The sequence below is a fragment of the Mus pahari genome, chromosome 1 (assembly GCF_900095145.1).
Source record: "Mus pahari chromosome 1, PAHARI_EIJ_v1.1, whole genome shotgun sequence".
In the NCBI taxonomy this organism is placed as follows: Eukaryota; Metazoa; Chordata; class Mammalia; order Rodentia; family Muridae; genus Mus; species Mus pahari.
Genome location: NC_034590.1, coordinates 127920939 through 127943092, shown reverse-complemented (window position 1 = coordinate 127943092; position 22154 = coordinate 127920939). Strand labels below are relative to the sequence as shown.

At 45.3% G+C, this 22154-nt stretch overlaps 1 protein-coding gene across 1 annotated transcript; it reads left to right on the top strand.

Moving 5' to 3' along the window:
• Nucleotides 1–336: 336 nt before the first annotated feature.
• Nucleotides 337–21460, top strand: Psat1 (phosphoserine aminotransferase 1). The gene is made up of 9 exons (XM_021197366.2): nt 337–527; nt 6428–6488; nt 8044–8113; nt 9252–9457; nt 10250–10422; nt 12250–12419; nt 18213–18341; nt 19477–19614; nt 20406–21460. The coding sequence occupies exons 1-9, from the start codon at nt 468–470 to the stop codon at nt 20509–20511; spliced, it is 1113 nt and encodes a 370-aa protein (XP_021053025.1). The 5' UTR covers nt 337–467; the 3' UTR covers nt 20512–21460.
• The last annotated feature ends 694 nt before the right edge of the window (nt 21461–22154 follow it).

The window sequence follows — 22154 nt, the reverse complement described above, 5'->3', positions numbered from 1 at the left end:
TCTGTGAGGGTCTTAGGAAAGTCCAGTGAACTAACGGGGACTGGCTCTGTAACAAATGCAGCAGAGCCCAGCCCAGCTGGGGGTGGGCCAGGAGCAATGGGCTTGCGCGCCACCTCGAAGTTGTTCAGAGACCAGGGCAGGGGACTCTGCGCCTAGAGGTGCGCGAAGGCAGTAGGCACCTCGCCACGCGGGTGGCTGGTGCAATCCCCTGCTCTCTTGCGTTGACCGCTAAGGCGGATTGAAATTCTAAACTCCAGGAGGAGTAATTGATCGCCCGCTCCGATAGTGAGCGTGGCCAATAGGGAGGGAAGCTTCTGAGCGAGAGCCAATCAGTGAGTTGCCTGAGACAGCGAACCAATGGAGCGCCGACTCAGCAAGCTGAAGCCCGCTCTGCCTTTGCATCCGGAGACGCGGGCTGTTCGCGTGGTCTCTGCTCCTGCCACTTCCCCTACTGTCGCCTTAGCACCATGGAAGGCACCAAGCAAGTGGTTAACTTTGGGCCCGGGCCTGCCAAGCTGCCACACTCGGTAAGATGGCTGGGGTTCGGTCGGAGTGCGGGCACTGGGATGTGGGGCGTCGGGATGCGGCTGTTGAGATACAGACATCGGAGATCGGGGATACCACCGTGGAGAGATAGTTGCTGAGGTCGAAATGCGCTCCTGTGCACAGACGCCAGCGCTTACTTCCAGCCTCAGATCCGGCCTCCCGGCGGTGTGGCCTCTGCGGCTCGGGCGTGCACGGGCGAGCGTAGGAGTGTGAATGAATGGGCGGTCGGGGCGAGCGCGTCTCCTTCCGGGGAGCGCAGGCTAAGCTCCGGGCGCTGGGAACGTAGTCCTCCGAACTCAATTGAAAGTTGCGGGCTTCACCCTCTTCGCCAACCACCGAACCCACCCAACCCTTAAGGCTTTCTCCCGGAAACCTGCCTGAAAGGCTTTGGTCTGTTTGGCCAAGTTCCATTAACTTGATCCATGTGCCATCCCGTCCCGTCCTGCACGGGTTCCTCCCGCACCCCAGCTGTGCGGAATGAGATGCCTCTCGTGGCCGGGAGCCCACGGACCAGCTGCCCAAGCTGCTATCTGATAACCGCTTGCCACAGCTCACGGGCATGGCCAAGAATTGTACAATTATCTTTTGTTGAACCCTGGCGATCTCCCCGGGACACCACGGTCTCTGTTGGGTAGAAACAGGATAGTGAGAGAGGGAAAGACGCCTTTCTTTTGTAGGGACAGCCGCACAAGCTGAGAACAGGGCTTATTCTGCAGCCATTGCAGTTCATCTTATGTGACGGTCACGGTCTTTGGTAGAACTGTGGGAACTTCTGGAGACCTCCCCCACCCCCATCCATCTCTGTTTTGGCAAGCTGGTTTTGTTGTTGTTGTTGTTGTTGTTTTGTTTTTTGTTTTTGTTTTTTGTTTTTTGTTTTTGTTTTTTGTTTTTGCCAGGTTGGGTAAGGCAGTGTCTCAGTACAGGATAGCCTAGAATTTACTTTGTACCTCAAGCTGGTTTTGAACTATTCCTGCTTCCACCTCGCAAGAGAGCGTGTCTTAGTTAGGGTTACTATTGCTGTGATGAAACACTGTGGCCAAAAGCAACTAGTGGAAGGAAGGGTTTATTTCACTCACAGTTCCCTATAACAGTTCATTATCAAAAGCAGTGAGGACCGGAACCTGGAGGCAGGAGCTGATGCAGAGGCCACGGAGGGGCGCTGCTTACTGGCTTGCTCTCCATGGCTTTCTCAGTCTTTATAGCACTCAGGATCACCAGCCCGGGGGTGGCACCGCCCACAATGTCAAGTTGACAAAAATAGTCAGCATGTAGGAATTACAGGCATGTGCGATTAACTTCAATGTAGTAAGTCTTCTTGATTTAGTTGAGAAGCTTTCAAATTCTTTTGACTGCTGTTCATAAAGAAAAATGAAATTTATGAAATGCCGTATGTGAAACTGGAGAGATGGCTTGTTTGGGGCTCTATCATTTGGTAGAAGTCTTTTTTTTTTTTTTTTTTTTTTTTTGTTTTTTTTTTTTTTTTTTTTTTTAAATAGTGGTTTTGATTATAAAATAAAAATTTTCATTTTAAAAAAAATCACGTGTATGGGTGTGTCTTTGTGTGGGTGTGTGCACGCACATGGGTCAGGTGTCTGAGGAAGTGTTAGAGGTGGTTGTGAGCTAGCTGATGTGGGCTTTGGAGCTCAGACTCCAAATCCTGGAAGAGCAGTATGTGCTTGTCCCAGCTGAGCCATCATTTAAAGGGAAGGCACTTGGAAAAATTCAGTGCTGGAGAGACGACTTAGTGGAGGACCTAGGTTGGATTCCCAACACCCACTTTGGTTGTCTTACAACCTCTTGTAATCTCCAGCTCCAGGGTTTTGGATGTCTTCTGGCTTCCAAGGATATATGTACAAATAAATGAATACTAAAATTAATTTGAAAAAAAAAAAAAGACTAAAAGTAAGTTCAAAGATGGTTTCAGGTAGTTGGTGAAGGGATCTGGTAGAGCCCCTGCTTGTTATCTGCAAAGGCAGGTCCTGTTTAATCCTGTTTAACACACAAAACCCAAGAATCTGTCCCAGGTGCTTCTAATATGAATGAGTTCACTGAAATTTACTTGAATGGTTTTGATTTATATGTGTGTGTGTGTGTGTGTGTATCATACACATACATATATACAAAAACCAAGATTCTGTTTTTGTTGCAGGTGTTTCTTTTAGTATATGAATGTATAAACTAAAATTTACTCAAATTATTTATTGATACTTATATATATATATATATATATATATATACATACATATATTGACATAAATGTATATTACACACACATGGCCAGTGCAGCAGTTTCAACATAAACTTTAATGATCTCTCTCTCTCTCTCTCTCTCTCTCTCTCTCTCTCTCTCTCTCTCTCTCTCAGCTAGATCAGCATGATTGGATTTGGACCCTTGTCAGTCTTCCACTAGTTAAAGTTACAGAACTCCTATCTACGCCAGTTCTTAGATGGTATCTCTTCTTGTTTGCTTGAGATAAGGTCTCATTATATGGCCCCCGCTGACCTGTTACTAATTATTTAGACCAAGCTACGTTCAAACTCAGATATCTGCTTACTTCTGCTTCCCAAGTGCTGGGATAAAGGCGCTTTGTCATCACACTGGGCTTTAACTAGTCTCTCCATGCCATCTACCAATTGGATTCTTCCTCACAGCGTCTTTTGCACTTGGTGTTTAATTTTAGAGCATTCATTCATTTCTCTGTCTTTGTTTTGAGAAGGGTCTCTTTACAGCACTCTGGCTGTTCTGGAACTCTTGTAGACCAGGCTGGCCTTGAACTCAGAGATCCATTTGCCTCCATCCTCTGAGGGCTGGGCCTAAAGGCTTGCACCACCACACCCGGCCTGAACCTTTCTTTATTATGGATATCTTTTACTTACCTGCCAGGATCCATTTCTTGTCTAAGCTACATTCGACATAATTGACATTCTTATTTAGGCATACTGAGTCCCCCCCTTATAGTTTTAATAGTTTTTTCTTTTTTTAATTTCCTGGTTTAGATAAGGAGAGCATATATCATATTTTCTATTTCTCTCTCCACTCTTCCTTCTATTTCCGATTCCTTTCTTCCTTTCCTCTCTTCTGATTTCCTTTCTTTTGGTGTTGGGGATTGAACCAAGGGCCCCCAGTGTGCCCAGCACATTTTATACCACTTAGCTACGTCCCCAACTTCTGGTTTCCATTGCTTTATAGGGGAATTGATATTGTTTATTTGATTTCGTAAGAGAAATTTATGTGAATGATTGGTTCCCCAATTAATGTCACATCCGTAAGTCCCCATGACCCTTCAAAGGCTGCCTTATCAGAATGGAATAATCGTATGCAAAGTCAAGATGCAGCCCACAACTGAATGAAAGCTTTCTTTCAGACTGGGTTGAATACATTTTCTCTCTCCTCCCCTTCCCCCCAGCTTTGCTGCAGATGAAACCCAGGGCTTCCTATGTGCTAAGAAACTGCTCTATATCTATCTATATTTATCAATACTACTATCTATCATGTAGTATAGCCTCAGCTCCAGAGTTTATTTTAATTCACAGCAGATTCTTGCCATTGCCACCTATCAATATCTTTAGTGCCCCCCTCAATGTCCTGCCTGTATGATTTGGACATAACATAGCCTTTGTTCTTGTTGGTCTCTAAACTGAGAACTTTATATGTTTAATAAGCGAACTTTTAAGAGAGAGGTGAATGAGGTTTCTAGGGGACACATTTTCCTAGGAAATTGGTAAATTTATGTCTTTGAAAAAAATATCTCGACTCAATCATGTTGCGTAATTTCAGGCTCAGCTTGTGTAAGTTGTACCTGTGAGGCTCTGGGGAGGGGGCAGGGCTTGGCTGGAATGGAAGCCTGGCTCCTCCCAGGCCTCAGCCGGCTCCATGTCCAGGCGTGTGGTGTGTGTGTGTGTGTGTGTGTGTGTGTGTGCGCACAGCATGCTGACTGACATCTCTCTCTCTTCTCCCAGGTATTGTTGGAGATCCAGAAGCAACTACTAGACTACAGAGGACTNGTGTGTGTGTGTGTGTATCATACACATACATATATACAAAAACCAAGATTCTGTTTTTGTTGCAGGTGTTTCTTTTAGTATATGAATGTATAAACTAAAATTTACTCAAATTATTTATTGATACTTATATATATATATATATATATATATATATACATACATATATTGACATAAATGTATATTACACACACATGGCCAGTGCAGCAGTTTCAACATAAACTTTAATGATCTCTCTCTCTCTCTCTCTCTCTCTCTCTCTCTCTCTCTCTCTCTCTCTCTCAGCTAGATCAGCATGATTGGATTTGGACCCTTGTCAGTCTTCCACTAGTTAAAGTTACAGAACTCCTATCTACGCCAGTTCTTAGATGGTATCTCTTCTTGTTTGCTTGAGATAAGGTCTCATTATATGGCCCCCGCTGACCTGTTACTAATTATTTAGACCAAGCTACGTTCAAACTCAGATATCTGCTTACTTCTGCTTCCCAAGTGCTGGGATAAAGGCGCTTTGTCATCACACTGGGCTTTAACTAGTCTCTCCATGCCATCTACCAATTGGATTCTTCCTCACAGCGTCTTTTGCACTTGGTGTTTAATTTTAGAGCATTCATTCATTTCTCTGTCTTTGTTTTGAGAAGGGTCTCTTTACAGCACTCTGGCTGTTCTGGAACTCTTGTAGACCAGGCTGGCCTTGAACTCAGAGATCCATTTGCCTCCATCCTCTGAGGGCTGGGCCTAAAGGCTTGCACCACCACACCCGGCCTGAACCTTTCTTTATTATGGATATCTTTTACTTACCTGCCAGGATCCATTTCTTGTCTAAGCTACATTCGACATAATTGACATTCTTATTTAGGCATACTGAGTCCCCCCCTTATAGTTTTAATAGTTTTTTCTTTTTTTAATTTCCTGGTTTAGATAAGGAGAGCATATATCATATTTTCTATTTCTCTCTCCACTCTTCCTTCTATTTCCGATTCCTTTCTTCCTTTCCTCTCTTCTGATTTCCTTTCTTTTGGTGTTGGGGATTGAACCAAGGGCCCCCAGTGTGCCCAGCACATTTTATACCACTTAGCTACGTCCCCAACTTCTGGTTTCCATTGCTTTATAGGGGAATTGATATTGTTTATTTGATTTCGTAAGAGAAATTTATGTGAATGATTGGTTCCCCAATTAATGTCACATCCGTAAGTCCCCATGACCCTTCAAAGGCTGCCTTATCAGAATGGAATAATCGTATGCAAAGTCAAGATGCAGCCCACAACTGAATGAAAGCTTTCTTTCAGACTGGGTTGAATACATTTTCTCTCTCCTCCCCTTCCCCCCAGCTTTGCTGCAGATGAAACCCAGGGCTTCCTATGTGCTAAGAAACTGCTCTATATCTATCTATATTTATCAATACTACTATCTATCATGTAGTATAGCCTCAGCTCCAGAGTTTATTTTAATTCACAGCAGATTCTTGCCATTGCCACCTATCAATATCTTTAGTGCCCCCCTCAATGTCCTGCCTGTATGATTTGGACATAACATAGCCTTTGTTCTTGTTGGTCTCTAAACTGAGAACTTTATATGTTTAATAAGCGAACTTTTAAGAGAGAGGTGAATGAGGTTTCTAGGGGACACATTTTCCTAGGAAATTGGTAAATTTATGTCTTTGAAAAAAATATCTCGACTCAATCATGTTGCGTAATTTCAGGCTCAGCTTGTGTAAGTTGTACCTGTGAGGCTCTGGGGAGGGGGCAGGGCTTGGCTGGAATGGAAGCCTGGCTCCTCCCAGGCCTCAGCCGGCTCCATGTCCAGGCGTGTGGTGTGTGTGTGTGTGTGTGTGTGTGTGTGCGCACAGCATGCTGACTGACATCTCTCTCTCTTCTCCCAGGTATTGTTGGAGATCCAGAAGCAACTACTAGACTACAGAGGACTCGGCATCAGTGTGCTTGGTGAGGCTCACTCCTGGATTCTCTCACTAAAGAACAGATCCTTCAAGCACAGGCTCTGCTCTACATGGTCTTCCATACAGAGTAATAGGTTATAGGGACAATATAGGCTACAATATGAGATCCTGTCTTAGAAGGAAAAAAAAAAAGGCAGGCAATTTGGCACGGGCCTTAATCCCAGTTACAGGTCCACTTAAACTTTAATGTCTTGGGTCACATGTTTGCTGGAGTCAGGACTAACAGAGCCTAAGTGCACATGAGAACTTTAGACGTAGCTCATCGGTTCGTAATTGGTTTTTACTGAGCAGAAGATGTGAGATTGGCAGATACTATACATTTGCATAATGGGACCACCAAGTGTATATAATATGGCTTCACATTCAGTGTAAAGTTTTTATTAAACTTTAAATAAAAACTTATAAGTAAAATTCATAAGCCTCTATGAAGATCCTGCTCATTAATAATTTATTTATTAAACTTCTGCTCTTGTTTAGGAAGAAAGCCTCCAAGCTCTAGAGTTTACACCTGTCTGTCTGTCTGTCTGTCTATCTATCTATCTATCTATCTATCATTTTCTTCCAAGTTCCACGGGCTGCACTGTGTGAAGGGACTTTAGGGTGAGCTGTCTTCCTTCCTGTGCTAATTTTTGTTCCTGTGTGTATGGTGTTTGGAGCTACACTTAGGTGCCTTTCTTGTTGCTTCTTTGCTCCTTTTTGCTTTTTTTTCTTTATTTTTGATGCAGGGTTTTTTTTTTTACAGTCCTGGCTATCCTCTAACTATGTAGACCAGGTTGGCCTTGAACTCACAGAGAACCTCCTGTCTGTGCCTCCCTGACTTTTTTTTTCCCCTAAGATAGGATCTCATACAATAGTCTAGGCTGGCCTCGGACTCTTTTTTTTTTTTTTAAAGACTTATTTATTATATGTAAGCACACTGTAGGTGTCTTCAGACTCTCCAGAAGAGGCCGTCAGATCTTGTTACGGATGGTTGTGAGCCACCATGTGGTTGCTGGGATTTGAACTCCGGACCTTCGGAAGAGCAGTCAGGTGCTCTTACCCACTGAGCCATCTCACCAGCCCCGGCCTCGGACTCTTGACAGTGACAATCCTCCTGCCTCAGTCTCTAAATACTAAGTTTATAGGAGTAAGCCACCATGCTTGATTCTTTTATTTTTAGGCAAAATCCTGCTATTGGCTCAGGTTAGCCTCGAATTTAAATCCTCAGCCTCCTGAGTGCTGGGAATAGGGAATGACATGGGTGTACCACCACTCCTGCTTAGATCTCTAGATTGGGGAAAGAGATAGAGCAGGGAAGGGCGGATCGGTTAATGTGGCACTTGAGAAAAATCACTGGTGTGACTACAGGACTGAAATGTTACAGTTTCAACATCAGTGTGAGCTCAGTAATTGTTCCGCACAGTAAGAGAGCGTGTGCTGCCATCTGAAGTCAGACCTCTCCTTATATTATTTCTCCATAAATTTCACAACCATTTTTATTTGGTATTATACTTGAACTTTTTTTTTTTTCTTTTTTTTCTGTTGTTCCTTTGCTTCCACAGAGATGAGTCACAGGTCATCAGATTTCGCGAAGATTATTGGCAACACAGAGAATCTTGTGAGGGAATTGCTGTAAGTTTTAACAAGTATTTTAAAAAAAAATTATTTTATGTGTGTGTATACCTGAGTGTATATGTGTATGTGTGTATACCTGAGTGTATATGTGTATGTGTGTATACCTGAGTGTGTATATGTATGTGTGTATACCTGAGTGTATATGTGTATGTGTGTCACATGGGAGCATGTAGAGGTCAGAGTGAGGGTTAGATCCCCTAGAGCTGGAATTACAGACTGTTGTGAACCCTCGTGTGGGTGCTGGGAATGGAACCTATAGCTTCTCTGCGGTAAATGCGCTCAGCCAGTTGTGCTCTTTCTTTAAAAGACCAGCTCGTTAGTTTTGTTCTCTATGCCGTGAACCTGGGTGTCTACTGCGTTATCTTCTACACTTCACACTGTGTTTATAATGTCCACAGGAGGCCACCATCATCATGACTTGACCAAAGGTCTCAGCCAGATCCTACCGGTCAGCTTTGTTCATCGCTCATCCCCTATGCTGGGGGTTGACCATAGTTGAATTCTGAGGGTTGTGCAGCAGAAATGGGATTCCCTAAAGAAAGCAGGGCATTTCTACCATCATTAGTGGCAAGGAAACCAGTAACTAAATGACTAAATTGGCTGGGGCAAAGTGATAGTGAGACTTTACCATATTTCTTTCTTTTTTTAAAAGATTTATTTATTTATTATATATAAGTACACTGTAGCTGTCATCAGACACTTCAGAAGAGGGCATCAGATCTCATTACCGATGGTTGTGAGCCACCGTGTGGTTGCTGGGATTTGAACTTAGGACTTTCGTTTGGACGATCAGTCAATGCTCTTAACCGCTGAGCCATCTCTCCAGTCCCCCTCTTTTTCTTTTAAGGTTTATTTTGGATGTGTGTGTATTTGTATATGTGTGTGTGCTCACAGAGGCCAGAAGTAGACGTTGGATACTCCGGGGCTGCAGTTACAGACATTTGTCAGCTGCTTGGATGTGGGTGCTGGGAACTGAACCCAAGTTCTCTGCACGAGCAGACTGTGTACTTTACCTCTGAGCCACCTCCTCACTCTGTAGAGGAAGATCCAAAGTATGCATTTAGCGGGGCAGCCCTCATTCTCCATATTTGACGTGTTAGTTTACGTATTTATGGTCACTTGTTTTTATGCCCAGGGCTGTTCCCAACAACTACAAGGTGATCTTTGTCCAAGGAGGTGGCTCTGGCCAGTTCAGTGCTGTCCCCTTAAATCTGATTGGCCTGAAAGCTGCAAGGTGTGCTGACTACGTGGTGACCGGAGCTTGGTCAGCTAAGGCTGCAGAAGAAGCCAAGAAGTTTGGGACTGTGAACATTGTCCACCCTAAACTCGGAAGTTACACCAGTAAGTTCTGGGGACTGAAGATGCACAGTGAGGTGGTGGCTGCCTGTTGCCCTTCCTGTTTTATTGCTACTCTCCTTCTGTCAGTAGTGATCTGGGTTAGATGTGTGGCCATGGTGGTCTACTGACTCCTTAAGAATGATGAGAGTCTTGCTCACCTAAAAGTCCAGGAGCAGTTTGGTGGTTTTATGGGGAGGGGGAGGGTCCCAGGGATGCTGCCCCTGTCTTAGTTGCTCCTTACCTTCTGTAGTAAGACTGTAGTCTGGAAATTGGTCCCTTTTCTAGGAAGATGTCTGCAGTTGCTCTTTAGCTTCTTATATTCTAAGTTTTAGGGCCCTTGCCAGAGCATCCCAATGATAGTATCGCATGCCGTGCTGTGAAGCAGTCACTGACTCTACCTGAGCCACCCTTCACCCCTAGGGGTATAGATTTGATTCCCTGCTGGAACCACGTGTTCCCAGAGTGGGTAAGCACTGTAGTCCTAAGAAGAAGCTATTAGACACCAACAGGAGAGTAGGGAAGATGGATGCTTGCTGACAAGAAAACCCAAACATCCATTCCTTTTGTTGGTTCGTTTGGTCTTTCGAGACAGGTCTCTACCTGTGTCTGACCTGGTAGTTTGGATGTAGCACAGGCTGGCCTTGAACTCAGAGTGAGTGAGTGGGTAGGCCCGTTCTCTTGTCAAGTGCTTTGGAGTTAGTCTTCCCCTCAGGAAGTTAACCAGTCTCCTGGGTGACATCGTCTTCATGTGGAAAAGGAAAGTATTCAGAGTCTCAAATTTGCCTTTTGTGACAGAAATTCCAGACCCAAGCACCTGGAACCTCAACCCAGACGCCTCCTATGTATACTTCTGTGCAAACGAGACTGTGCATGGGGTGGAGTTTGACTTCGTACCTGACGTCAAGGGAGCCGTGCTGGTCTGTGACATGTCCTCAAACTTCTTATCCAGGCCGGTGGACGTGTCCAAGGTAGGGTATGAAAGGTTGGTTTGGGGAACCAGTGAACGTTTCTTGGAGCTGTTTTGATATATGGACTCAGTTCTTTACCTTCTGGGCCACCTTACTGGGCCCATTTTGACTCCTTTTAGGCATCCCAGCTCAGTGACGTTAAGCGCATTACCATTTGTTCTGCAGCCGTCACCTCTGTCCAGCTCCAAGAACTTTCAGATTTTGTACTGTAACTTTGTCCTATTAAAATTTCACACCCCAGCCTTTGCCAACTACTATCCGGCTTTATGAATTTGTACTCAAGGGACCTCCCATAAATAGGATCATGATATTTGTCCCTTAGTGCTTGACTTAAATTCACTAGTGCCTTCACGGTTTGTTGTGGCATATATATATATGTGGCATATATTATATATATATATCTCCAAACTTCAGTTTTAGACAAAAATTCTATTATATATGTTTATAACATTTGGTTTATAGCTATATTATATGTTATTAAAGAAGATCTCACTACATGCTCAGCCTGGCCTTGAACTTGAACACCCCCCCTTTTGTGCACATGTTTGGCCACACCAAACCATGTCACTTATAAGCCATATACTTGGTTTCCTGAGGATTTCATTGGGGATAAAGAAACAGGACTATATCTTGTACAACAAAAGGTTCTCAGGAACTGTTTAGACATTGGTATATTTGAAATTTTTCTTTCAGTGAATGTCTCACCCATTCACGTTGTTTGCAGCAGCCCCTTCAAAGCAACTTCTGAGTCTCTCTAAATGGAAGTTCAGATTCATTAATTTTGACCTAAATGCTTTTCAGATTGATTAATTTTATTTTACATGTTTGGATGTTTGGCCTGCCTGCATACGTGTGTACCAGATGCGCGTGTAATGCACAGAGTGAGTCCTGGGATCTGAACCCAGGTCCTCTGAGAAGCAACAAGTGCTCTAAACCACTGACCCATTCTGCAGCCCATTGATTTACATTTTTAAAAGTTTATATTTTAACCTTTTCAGGTTAATGAAAATATGTAACTAATAATGAAAATATGTAACTAAAGTACTTTTCATTTCAAATTATGAAAACATGAATAGTTTTCTAAAATAATTTTTTAGATTAAATGATAGTATTTTATTTTGGTTACCAAGATTTGGAGACTCTTTTATTATATTATTTTTCAATGTTGTGTATGAAGCCCGGGCTTTACACATGATAAGCATGTTTTGTTACTGAGTTATATCTCAATCCAGAGAGTCTTTTATACCAGGCTAGCTTTGAACTCACTGTGAAGCCAAGGGTGACCTTGAACTCCAGATCCATTTGCTTGCATTTCCCAAGAGCTGGGATTTACAGTTGGGTACCACTAAGCCTGGACCCGAAGACCTCTATTATGTTTAAAAAACTTTTTTTAGGTTTACTTCTTTATTTTTTTTTTTCCCCACGAGAAGAGATTTTTTTTACTGAATGGGGCAAGGAATGGAGGAAGAAAAGAAAGAGCATCCTTATTTCGTATTATATGTATATCAGCATATGTATATACAGGTACCCAGGTACCACATCTGCTCTTTGAGTCCTCAGAGGTCAGAAGAGGGTGTTAGAACCCCTGGAACTGGAGTTACAGATGTTTGTGAACCCCTGTGTGGGTGCAGGGACCCTCTGTAAGAGCCATCTCTCCAATTCTGAGAAGCAGAACGAGGATTGCAAGAACATGAGTGTGCCGCAGACTGTTTAGGGGCATGTATGGCTTAGGGATGACTACAGATGCTTCTAAAATAGCCAATGTTTGTTTGTTTGTTTGTTTCTTTCTTTCTTTTTTTTTTTGTTTTTTTTTTTGTTTTTTTAAAGTTTGGTGTGATTTTCGCTGGTGCTCAGAAGAATGTCGGCTCTGCCGGGGTGACGGTGGTGATTATCCGGGATGACCTGCTGGGGTTCTCGCTCAGAGAGTGCCCATCAGTCCTTGACTACAAAGTGCAGGCTGGGAACAACTCTTTGTATAACACTCCTCCGTGTTTCAGGTAACTCTGGGACTCTGTAGTCTTCTGTCCAAGCAGAAGTTAAGGAGAGCACACTTCATCAGCCGGTGACCCAAGCACCCCAGACACACTCAGCGATCCTTGTCCAGCTCTCCTCTAGGCCCTTTTTTGTAAAGATGACAGTCTTGGTCTTTGCTTGATTTTCATAATCTAGGCGCCAACTGTTGACCATTAACCCACAAGCTCTCTATACATGAAGTGCCGTGGCCTGTGTCTCAGAGGACCAACAGGGTGGCTTTTCAGAAGGAACAGGGTCAGGCTAAGGCAAGCGTGCAGGGTTCTTCCCTGCTGTAGAAAATGATTCTCCCCCAACACACACACACAAGAAAGGGAAGAGTTTGGAGTTAAAATCCAACTGGACATTTGCCTCGTGTTTCTGTGTCACCCACCTGATACAGAACAGTCTCCTGTCCCTTCCCCCCAACCCCTGCCCCCTCTTTCCTTTGAGTAGAGTGCAGTTAACTCTCCTGGCCATTCCTTACTCTTGGACTTTGAAGATGTTTCTAAGATGAATGTTGTCCGAGGGGTGGGGTGGAGTTAGCTTCTATCTCGCATTACCCTGCTTACCTTTGGGGTTCTGGGCAATGGGGAAATAACCAGAAGACATTAGTCTGGAGGGAAAAGCTGAAGACAGAAGTGGTAAAGGTACCAGTGGGGACCACCTGTTGGATTCCTAGAAGAGCAGTTGAGGTACCAGGCTGTGTGGGCAGGATGCTAGAAGACGGAACCACATCCCTGCCTTAGAGTCTTCCAGGGGGAGGCTTTAGAAGAGAGAAGGCTGAGACCCACGGGACGACGGTGCTCACCCGCAATCCCAGGGCTAGGGGTGGAGTCAGGAAGATTGAGACTGCGCTACATAGTGAAACTCTTGTCCCCAAAACTAAGTAATGTGAGAAGGTAGGACCAGACAGAATGAAGGTTGTCCTGGAAATGTGTCCAGAGGCCACCTGAGGAGCCAGGGTGAGCAGTGTGTGTACACCCTTGGGCACCTTTCCTGAGAGTTTTAAAGAGATGTGATAGGCGTGTTTACACGTGGTTTGTTAATGTTACACTTCTTGTGAACAGTGAGAGAACAGGCCAGATGTCTGATGGGAAGTGGAAAAGGCTGGACACGTAGAAAGTCCACATGCCACCCCCTGTGCTAAGCCTCAGAGGGCCTTGACCTTCTTCCTTAGACTGCAGGGGTGTCTCAGAGCAAGTCAGAGTGGTGAGTACGTAGACTGGAACTGAGCAGTTGCAGAACAGGTAAAAGGTAGGACTTGGTGGCTATCCCTTCATCCCCTGCCCGAACGTGACTTCTATGTGACTTAAGTACTCCAAGTTCACTACAGTGCTTTATTCAAGGATAGAAAATGGCTCATGAAGAGCCATCTTCCGGGGGAGATGACAGCGTGGTCAGGGCGGGGGAGGTACCCTCAACCCTCTCTACTCCACATGTCAGCAGATAAGGATGTGAGCATGTCCAGATGATGTTCTTTGTTTTCTTTGTTTGACCAGAGTCCGAAGATTGGGCTCTGGGAACTGTTTGACTCTTCTGGATAAACAGGGCCAGGATTGTTGATCAGTGCCTCATGCAGGAACTGGGCTGGGGTAAAGGACTCTGATGACTTTAATTTTAACCCATTGGTAGAACACACTCAACCCTGTTAGAGGGCGGAGAAGATATTAAACAAACCTTCCAACTTCATTAAACACTTCTTACTTATGCATATTGAGATGTTAAGCAAAGATCATTTTTAGCTCCAATGTGAGGGAAAAAAAATGTCTTTTATCCAATTATCTTATATTAGTTGGTGAAAATGTAGCTGTGGTGACATGCCTGTATTCCCAGGACTTAGGAGACAAAAGAATCAGGAGTTCAAGGTCATGTTTGACCATTTAGCAAATGCAGAGCAACATATGGCCTGCGCAGACAGAGACTCTTGGGAGGGGAGGCGTGGAGGAGCTGGAACTTAAGGTGTAGGGGAGTTGACCTCAGGGCCAGCTATGTGAAGGCTTTCATAAGCTTCTGAGAGAGTCATGATACCTATATCCCACCCCAAGCTCATCTGCCGCCTGGAGACTTCTGGTGACCTTTCCTAAACTCTGACACACCAGGTATGATTCATATTGTTTTAAAAAATATATAAGTAGCACCCACATTTAGCAAAAGTTACCAGGGAAACACTGCCTGCCTATCCAGTCACCCCTCTTTAGCCATCAAAGACTCTTTCCAGGATCCCCAAGGAGTCCAAAATTCCTTTTTTTTTTTTTTTTAACATTTATTTATTTTACGTATGCGAGTGCACTGTTGCTATCTTCAGACACACCAGTAGAGGGCATCAGATCCCATTACAGATGGTTGTGAGCCACCATGTGGTTGCTGGGAATTGAACTCAGGACCTTTGGAAGAGCAGCTGGTGCTTTTAACCACTGAGCCATCTCTCAAGCCCAGAGTCCAAAATTCTTAGGTGGTCAAATCTCTTTTTAAAAAATGGCCTAGTATATAGCTATGCACATCTTCCTTCATGCTTTAAGTCATCTCTAGATTATTTATAATACCTAACACAATATAAGTAGATGCTCTAAATTTATATACTGTATTGGGGAAGGAGTAACGACAAGGAAAAGATTTAGATGCTGATTTTGAAATTTCTTTTCTGTACAAGGTTGACTGAACCCATGGTTGCCAAATTTGGGAGTTTGAAGAGGTCGGCTGTTATACTGTCATATATTTAATTGTGTCAGTGAACTGTGACACCTGTAACACGGGTTTAACTGTGAACCGTGCATGCTGCTTAGGCGTGTGTGTTTTAACTCAGCAGTGTACCGTGGGCATTCTGCTGTGTTAGGTTAAATGCCTGCCCTTTCCACAGTTGTTTTCATAGTTGGATGCTATTGTAGAGGACATTTCAGATAGGCTTAGGTGTGGTAAGCCTACTTGGTGTGTTTGGAGGTAGCCGTTTTAGAAGTAGAGGCATCAGTCAATTAAAAAAGTGCGCACCAGTGGTGGAAAGAATTGGACCCAAGTTGTGAATCCAGACAGCACTGTAAGGTTCCGATGGCTCCAAGAGTTTTGGCTTTAGGGGATAGAGGTTTGAGTTAGTGATAAAGTGGAAGTCCAAAAGACCTTGTGGTAAGCATTCACGGAGGCCCCACAGCAGTGCTTAGCCAGGAGCTGGGTGGGAAGCAGGCAGGAGCTTGCTCGGAGCAGCCTGCTTCCTTCAGATCCAGCTGCTGCTTGCTGAGGCATTGGAGACCCAGGCTAAGGGGCCTGGCTGCAGGCAGTCTGTTAGAAATGTGTTGGCTTTCTGCTGCTTTCCCCTGCCCAGACCCTAAGAAGGCAGCCACAGGGTACGGGCAGCAAGCCTGAGCACGGTGGGGCTCCAGCGTTGGTCCTGAGGTCTGGCTGAGACCGGCCCTTGCTGGTTTGGATTTTCTTAGAGAATCTATAGTTTTGAAACATGGGCCTAAGAAAGCATCAGGTAAAAGTGACCGTGGTTTCCTAAAACGTGTTCATCACGATTGATTCTCCTTGGCTCTGGTAGTCTGGGATGTTTCTGTGGTTCCTAGGTGAGTAGGCTGTGGATGTTGGGGCGAGCCGTTTGTGGTTCTGTACTTGTAAAGTTCTCTGTGTCTGGTGTTGCTTGCTGCTGCCTTCTAGGAAGAAACTCCAGGCTTCTTTCTTGGCCTACCTGGTTGAGACAGTCAGTGGCCAATCGGTCCATGTCAGGTTTCTGAGGGACAGCCCTTTGGCTGTCAGATCTGCAGAGCTTGGCTGCTCTCCCCAGGCCCTGTGCTGAGCACAGGGTTTGTGGCAGATAAGAAGTCTGAATACTTGGCTCAGAAATGGATAGTCCTGTCTTGTGGCCGGACCTCTTAGAGCCAGGAACACAAGCCTTCTACCGTGAGTAGGAAGCAGCCTGGCTGGGGCATCCCTATCACCATTTTTGCTCAGCCTTCCCATCAGACCTTGGCAACTCCCATAGATCACCTTTATCCCACACCTGGACGCAGCTACGCTCTAGAGAGAATGGAGCTGATGCCTCCAGACTCCAAGCTCCAGGAGGACAGGAGACCTGCTTCTGCTCCTTTGGCTTTCAGTGAGGGGTATGTGGGAATCTTTCCAAAGGCAGGCAGAAGACTTTTGGCCAACTACCTGCCATTCTCAAATCCCATTTAACTTCAGCTGAGTGTGGGTACCTAACAGCTACCATCTGTGTAGGCTACTCTTACCAGGCCCTGTGCCAAACATGGGTTTTGTGGGAGATAAGAAGTCTTAACACTTGGCTCAGAAAGGGATGGACCTGTGTTGTGTTGTGGCTGGGCCTCAGAGCCAGGGACACAAATCTTACACTATCTATTCTTTCATTTATTTATTTGGTTCAGGGACAGAAACCTTATACTATCTGTTCTCCTCTATCTATCTATCTATCTATCTGTCTGTCTGTCTGTCTGTCTGTCTGTCTGCCTGTCTATCTATCTATCTATCTATCTATTTATTTGGTTCAGGGACACAAATCTTATACTATCTAATCTCCACCATCTATTCATCTATTTTATTTGTTTATTTGTTTGTTTATTTATTTGGTTCATTTTGAGAACAGCCTTGTTATGTAGCTCAGGCTGGCCTTTAGCTCTCTGTGTAGTCCAGGCTGAACCATCCTTCTGCCTCAGTCTCCCACTCACTAGGGTTGCAGGTAGGTTGCTCTCCATTTCTGATCCTTGCGTCTCCTAGCCAGGATGTTGGCTTCGCTATGGCTAGAAATGAGATCTGCTGGGGCTCATGTTCTACCTGGAATGTGCTAGTTCAATTCTGGCTTTCCCGACTCCCAGTTTAGAAGATCCCAGGGAAGTTGCTGATTGGTATAGTCAAGTCACGTGCCCACCTCTTATGACCAGGGGAGCAAATCTTGTAGCTGAATCTGCATGTTGGGTGGGGGTGGGGGGGCTGAGAAGAACAGGATAGGCCAACTACCAGGCGTCCGCCACAGGTAGTGATGACTCTGTGTCCTCAGAGGTAAAGATAAGGATTACATTTACATAGTGACTAGTCCTGTGTGGTGTGTCTGGACTGATGAAACCCATGATGTCCATCACTGCCCATCTCTGCCTGATGGGAGGCACTGACTTGGGACTCTGGGATAGAAAAGAACAGTGTGTGCTTCCAGCCCTCTAGTATCAGAGTTTAAGACATAGACATGGTCACAGAAGTTTAAAATAAAGAAACGGGGTGGTAAAACAAAAGCAGGACAGACCCCACGACCCTGTGAGGATCACACATATGAGCAACGGTCTCTGGGGATTCAGGAGGTGTAGAGAGCTGGCTTAGGCTGGGTTGGGGAAGACAGTCTAGAGCAGTGGTTCCCAGCCTTCCTAAGTATGTCACCCTTTGATTCAGTTCCTCTTGTTGTGCTGACCCCCAGCCATAAAGTTGTTTTCATTGCTACCTCATAGTCATAATATAAACATCTGTGTTTTCTGATGGGCTTAGGCAACCCCTGTGAAAGGGTCATTCAGTCAGGGTTGTTTAAAGAGATGGGGGGGTGGGTGTGGTCCCCATTTGCAGAGGGCCTTGAGGGGCTGGTGCCCTGAGTTGCCTCTTTAGAATACCACATGAGCGTCAGCTGCACTGGCTTAGTTAACTGTGGCTTGCTCTTCGAGTGGTCTGCTTTTATCCATTTGTAACGATGCTAAAGGTGTCGGCGTGACTCCCAGTACCAGTTTGCTTACGTGTCCTTTTGGCTTTTGCAGATGTGAACTTACTGGTGTTATTATGTTTTATCTCTGCTTCAGCATCTACGTCATGGGCATGGTCCTGGAATGGATCAAGAACAATGGCGGGGCCACAGCCATGGAGAAGCTCAGCTCCATCAAATCCCAAATGATTTACGAGATCATTGATAATTCTCAAGGATTTTATGTGTAAGTCAATGCGTTGTATGTCTTATGAAGTGGAAACTCTTTCTTGAAACTTTCCTTTCCCCTGGACACTGGTGTACTGGTGAGTGATGGTCCCAGGGCTCATGAGCTGAGGGTGGAGATAGGAAAGGTCTTTGATCTTGCACCTCACGCTGGGAAACACCAGTCCTTTGTGTCAAGTCCACAAAAACTCTGACCTGAAAAAGTGTGCATTACTTACTGTCTGGGGTAGAACCCCTCTCCACTCCTTCTTCCCTTGTGACACTGGAAAACTGTTGCGAGAAGCTATCAGCTTTGCCTAAGGTTTCCTATTGGTCCCTCACTGTGAATCTCTGCTCCTGATACCACCTCCCCGTGTGGGTTTGTGCACAGGCACACACGGGCACTTTGCCTGTATAGGTTCTCGGTCAACCTCCTTGGCAGTCATCACTTTCCGTCTTGTTTGAAGCAGTGTCTCTTTGTTTTTCATCGTGACATTTGCCAGGCTAACAGTCCCGTGAGCTTCCAGGGATCCTCGTCCCATTTTACCCTGGGATTACAGATGCGATCTGCCCCATTAGACTTTTGTAGGTTCTGGGAATTTGAACTCAGGTTCTCACAGAGTATAAACAGTCTGCCCACTGAACCTTCCCCTTCTGTCCAAGTTCACTTGCTCCTTTCTTCTTGGACAGGTGTCCCCATCGCTCACCTGCAGTCTGAATGAGATAGGCAGGGTTGATTTTTATCTAAATACTTTCATGACAAAGAGGAGTGGTCATGTGTTGCTCACTGGCTGTATTTGTGAGGTCTGAACAACACTCAGATTTTGTAGACGTTTCCTGGGGCTGCTGTGATAAAGCATCCACAAACTTAGCATCTTTTTTTTTTAAAAAAAAAAATTTATGTATGTGACTACACTGTCGCTGTCTTCAGTCACATGCAGAGTAAGCAGTTTGCTGACAGAGCCATCTTCAGCCCACATAGCTATTTTTCTAAAACACAGATCTACTACTGTACAAACTCACTAACCCCTGCACTGGTTAAGCACTCTGTCCACTGAATGCCACCCCCAGCCCTCAGTACTGTTTAAAAACCTATATATTCGTTTATGACACTGTACCTCTTAGAAACATAGCTGGATAATAAACACGCGTTTCAGATGTCCAGTGGAGCGCCAGAATAGAAGCAGGATGAACATTCCATTTCGCATCGGCAACACCAAAGGAGATGAAGCTTTGGAAAAGCGATTTCTTGATAAGGCGGTAGAACTCAACATGATCTCCTTGAAGGGGCACAGGTAAGCACACCTTGTCCCCAGGCCTGTCAGAGGCAGAAAGAATCAAATCCAGGGCCTTACACAGCCTGGGGTAGTGGTTACAGACTTGCTGGAGAATAAGCCGCTTCTGGCTGGGTTGCGGTGCATCTTGCGTGGGGTTTCATCAACACTGAAGGTGCCTCTGGTAGGGCTGCCTGCTCCATGCTGGTGTTAACGGGCCGTCACTGGGCTCAGTTGCACATCAGATACTGTGACCAGGAGATCAGCAGCAGAGTGCTCTGTGTGGCTAGAACTGTTGCATAGCCTAGGGAGTGGCACGGCCCCAAACCCAGTCACCGTCCTCACCTGGATCCCCTCCTCCTATTTAGTTTCTTCTTTATCAAAGGTGAATAGTTTGGGTGTGATCAAAGTCCAGTGTATGCATCTCTGGAAATGCCACAGTGAAACCCATTCATTTGTACAAATAACAAGCCAATAAATGTGACTGAAAACATGACGAGTTTGAGGTAATTCAGTGGGTGGATGACCTTCACCGAACACGGGATTTCCTAATGACTTGGCAGCTTCCAGCTGCCTGCTGGAGATGCCTTCAGGTGCAAGCTTGCGCACCGGGGCTGGGAGCTGCCGCTCCCCGGAGGGGTAGCTAGTGAAGGGTGGGTTATGTTCAAGCAGATGCCTTTTGCATTGCTAGTCTTTCTGTGTTGTTGAGGTTCAAACCTGGAGCCTTACGTATGGTCGTTGAGGGCTTTTTAACCCTGATTTGCTCTCTCCCAATTTTCTTGGTCTCACTGGACGGGCCTCTGTTGTTATAGGTCAGTGGGAGGCATCCGCGCCTCTCTGTATAACGCTGTCACCACCGAGGACGTTGAGAAGCTGGCTGCCTTCATGAAGAATTTTTTGGAGATGCATCAGCTGTGAACATGACCAGCCATGCTCTGCCTGTGAGCAGGCCGCAGCGTTTAGAGTAACTTGGGATTGACTACGGAAACTTAACAGACGCGGATTTTTTTTTTTTCCCCAAATACATGCTTATTACAGATTCCTTTCTCAAAAAGAATAACGACTAAACATCGGGGCACTGCAGGGCTGAGGAAACTCCCAGCTAATGGCCACCTCCATTCTCACGTGACCTGGAAGCATTTTGAAGGCTTCGTTTCCTGTTGCTTTTCTAATGAATTCAGCCTGTCAGTCATCTTTGCTTCCCCCTTCTCTAGGTGGATTGAAGGACAGGCCTTGGACTTTACCCTGCTGGTTCCAACTGGTTATTATTAGGAGCATATCACGAGGAGGTTGAGAAGCCCTGTGGGCTGGATTGACAGCGGCGAGTTTGCTGGGTTCTGCAGCTGTTGGTTAAAGTCAACGGCGACTCACGAGCGTTTAGGATCTGTGTACTGCTATTCCCATAAAGAGATAGGTGTGATATGCTGTGTTTATGGAGTGGGTATTGTTTTAAACACTGTATGGTTTGTGACTATGCCTTTATATTTCTAACGGTACAGTTCTGTAGAGGCTTTTAGAGTTTGTCCATGACTCTGTGCATGACTGTCATCTGTTCTAGTCACTTGCACCCTCCACCTACTGCCTTCTAAAGCTGCGTCATGAGAAGGATCTACACGTTCCATGAGTCTCTTTTCTTGCCACAAGTAGAAGAAATGGTTGGTTCTTTGCTTTTCAGTTAGGCCGTTAGACAAAACTCAGTCGCACCCCTGCCTTCCACCCCTAAACTGTGATCACGTGGCTGTTTTTGTAGTTTAACCAGGGCAACACTATACATTCCAGAGCTATACATTGCTGAGGTCTTTTCCGTTGTTCATGTATCATTGTTTTCAATCGACTGTATGAAAACCATTAAAGTCCTAAGTCACCTTCATTGCCTGTGGATTATTCTGCTTGCTGTTTTAGTCAGATGCTGCTTCTAAACATTCTGAGGGGGAGCCTAGGGTTTAAAATTAGCCTGTGATAGGGTAATGTAGTCCAGACAAAGGTGTCAGGCTTGGTTCTTGTGCAACTCAGTGTAGTTGCTTGCCTTTTACTTTGGAACAAACACAGTCAGCAGTCCCTTCCAGTACTGCTCCCAGGGTAGAGTTTGGTGAACTCTGTCCCAGTTAGCCCAGAAAAAAAGGCAGCAGAAGAGCTTTGTGCCCATCCTGTTTCCTTTGATTGCACAAGGGGAAGACACTGATTGCTTGGTTCCCCTGGTCAGGTTCCACCAGCTCATTTGTGAAGAGTTGAAAGAAGATCCAGCATTGCAGGATGTTCGTATTTAAAACAAGCTCTCTTTTCCTCTGTAAAAATGCCAAGAGCCCAGTTTGAGCACTGTTTGTGCTGTTTGTGACCCTGAATGATCAGAGTTAAACCCCCTTTCCATGTGCGTGTGAACCCCCATTTTCTCCACTTCAACCCTTCATGGCACAGCCAGCCCGGCTGCGGAAACCCCGGGATCATTTCAGCACCTCATCTCTGCCCCATCTGCTCCTCCTACCACAGCCGCTGGGACTGACTTCCTCTCTGCTGTGCGCGTGTGGATGCGTGAGCGATCTAGGTTTCTTCTTTGTGGCTGT

What these genes read in the sequence shown, in the direction of transcription:
- Psat1 (XM_021197366.2), top strand. Translation starts at nt 468, where the DNA reads ATGGAAGGCACCAAGCAAGTGGTTAACTTTGGGCCCGGGCCTGCCAAG. An exon ending in AACACTCCTCCGTGTTTCAG is followed by an intron (nt 12,420 to 18,212) that starts GTAACTCTGGGA and finishes TCTCTGCTTCAG; the next exon opens with CATCTACGTCATGGGCATGG. An exon ending in AATTCTCAAGGATTTTATGT is followed by an intron (nt 18,342 to 19,476) that starts GTAAGTCAATGC and finishes CACGCGTTTCAG; the next exon opens with ATGTCCAGTGGAGCGCCAGA.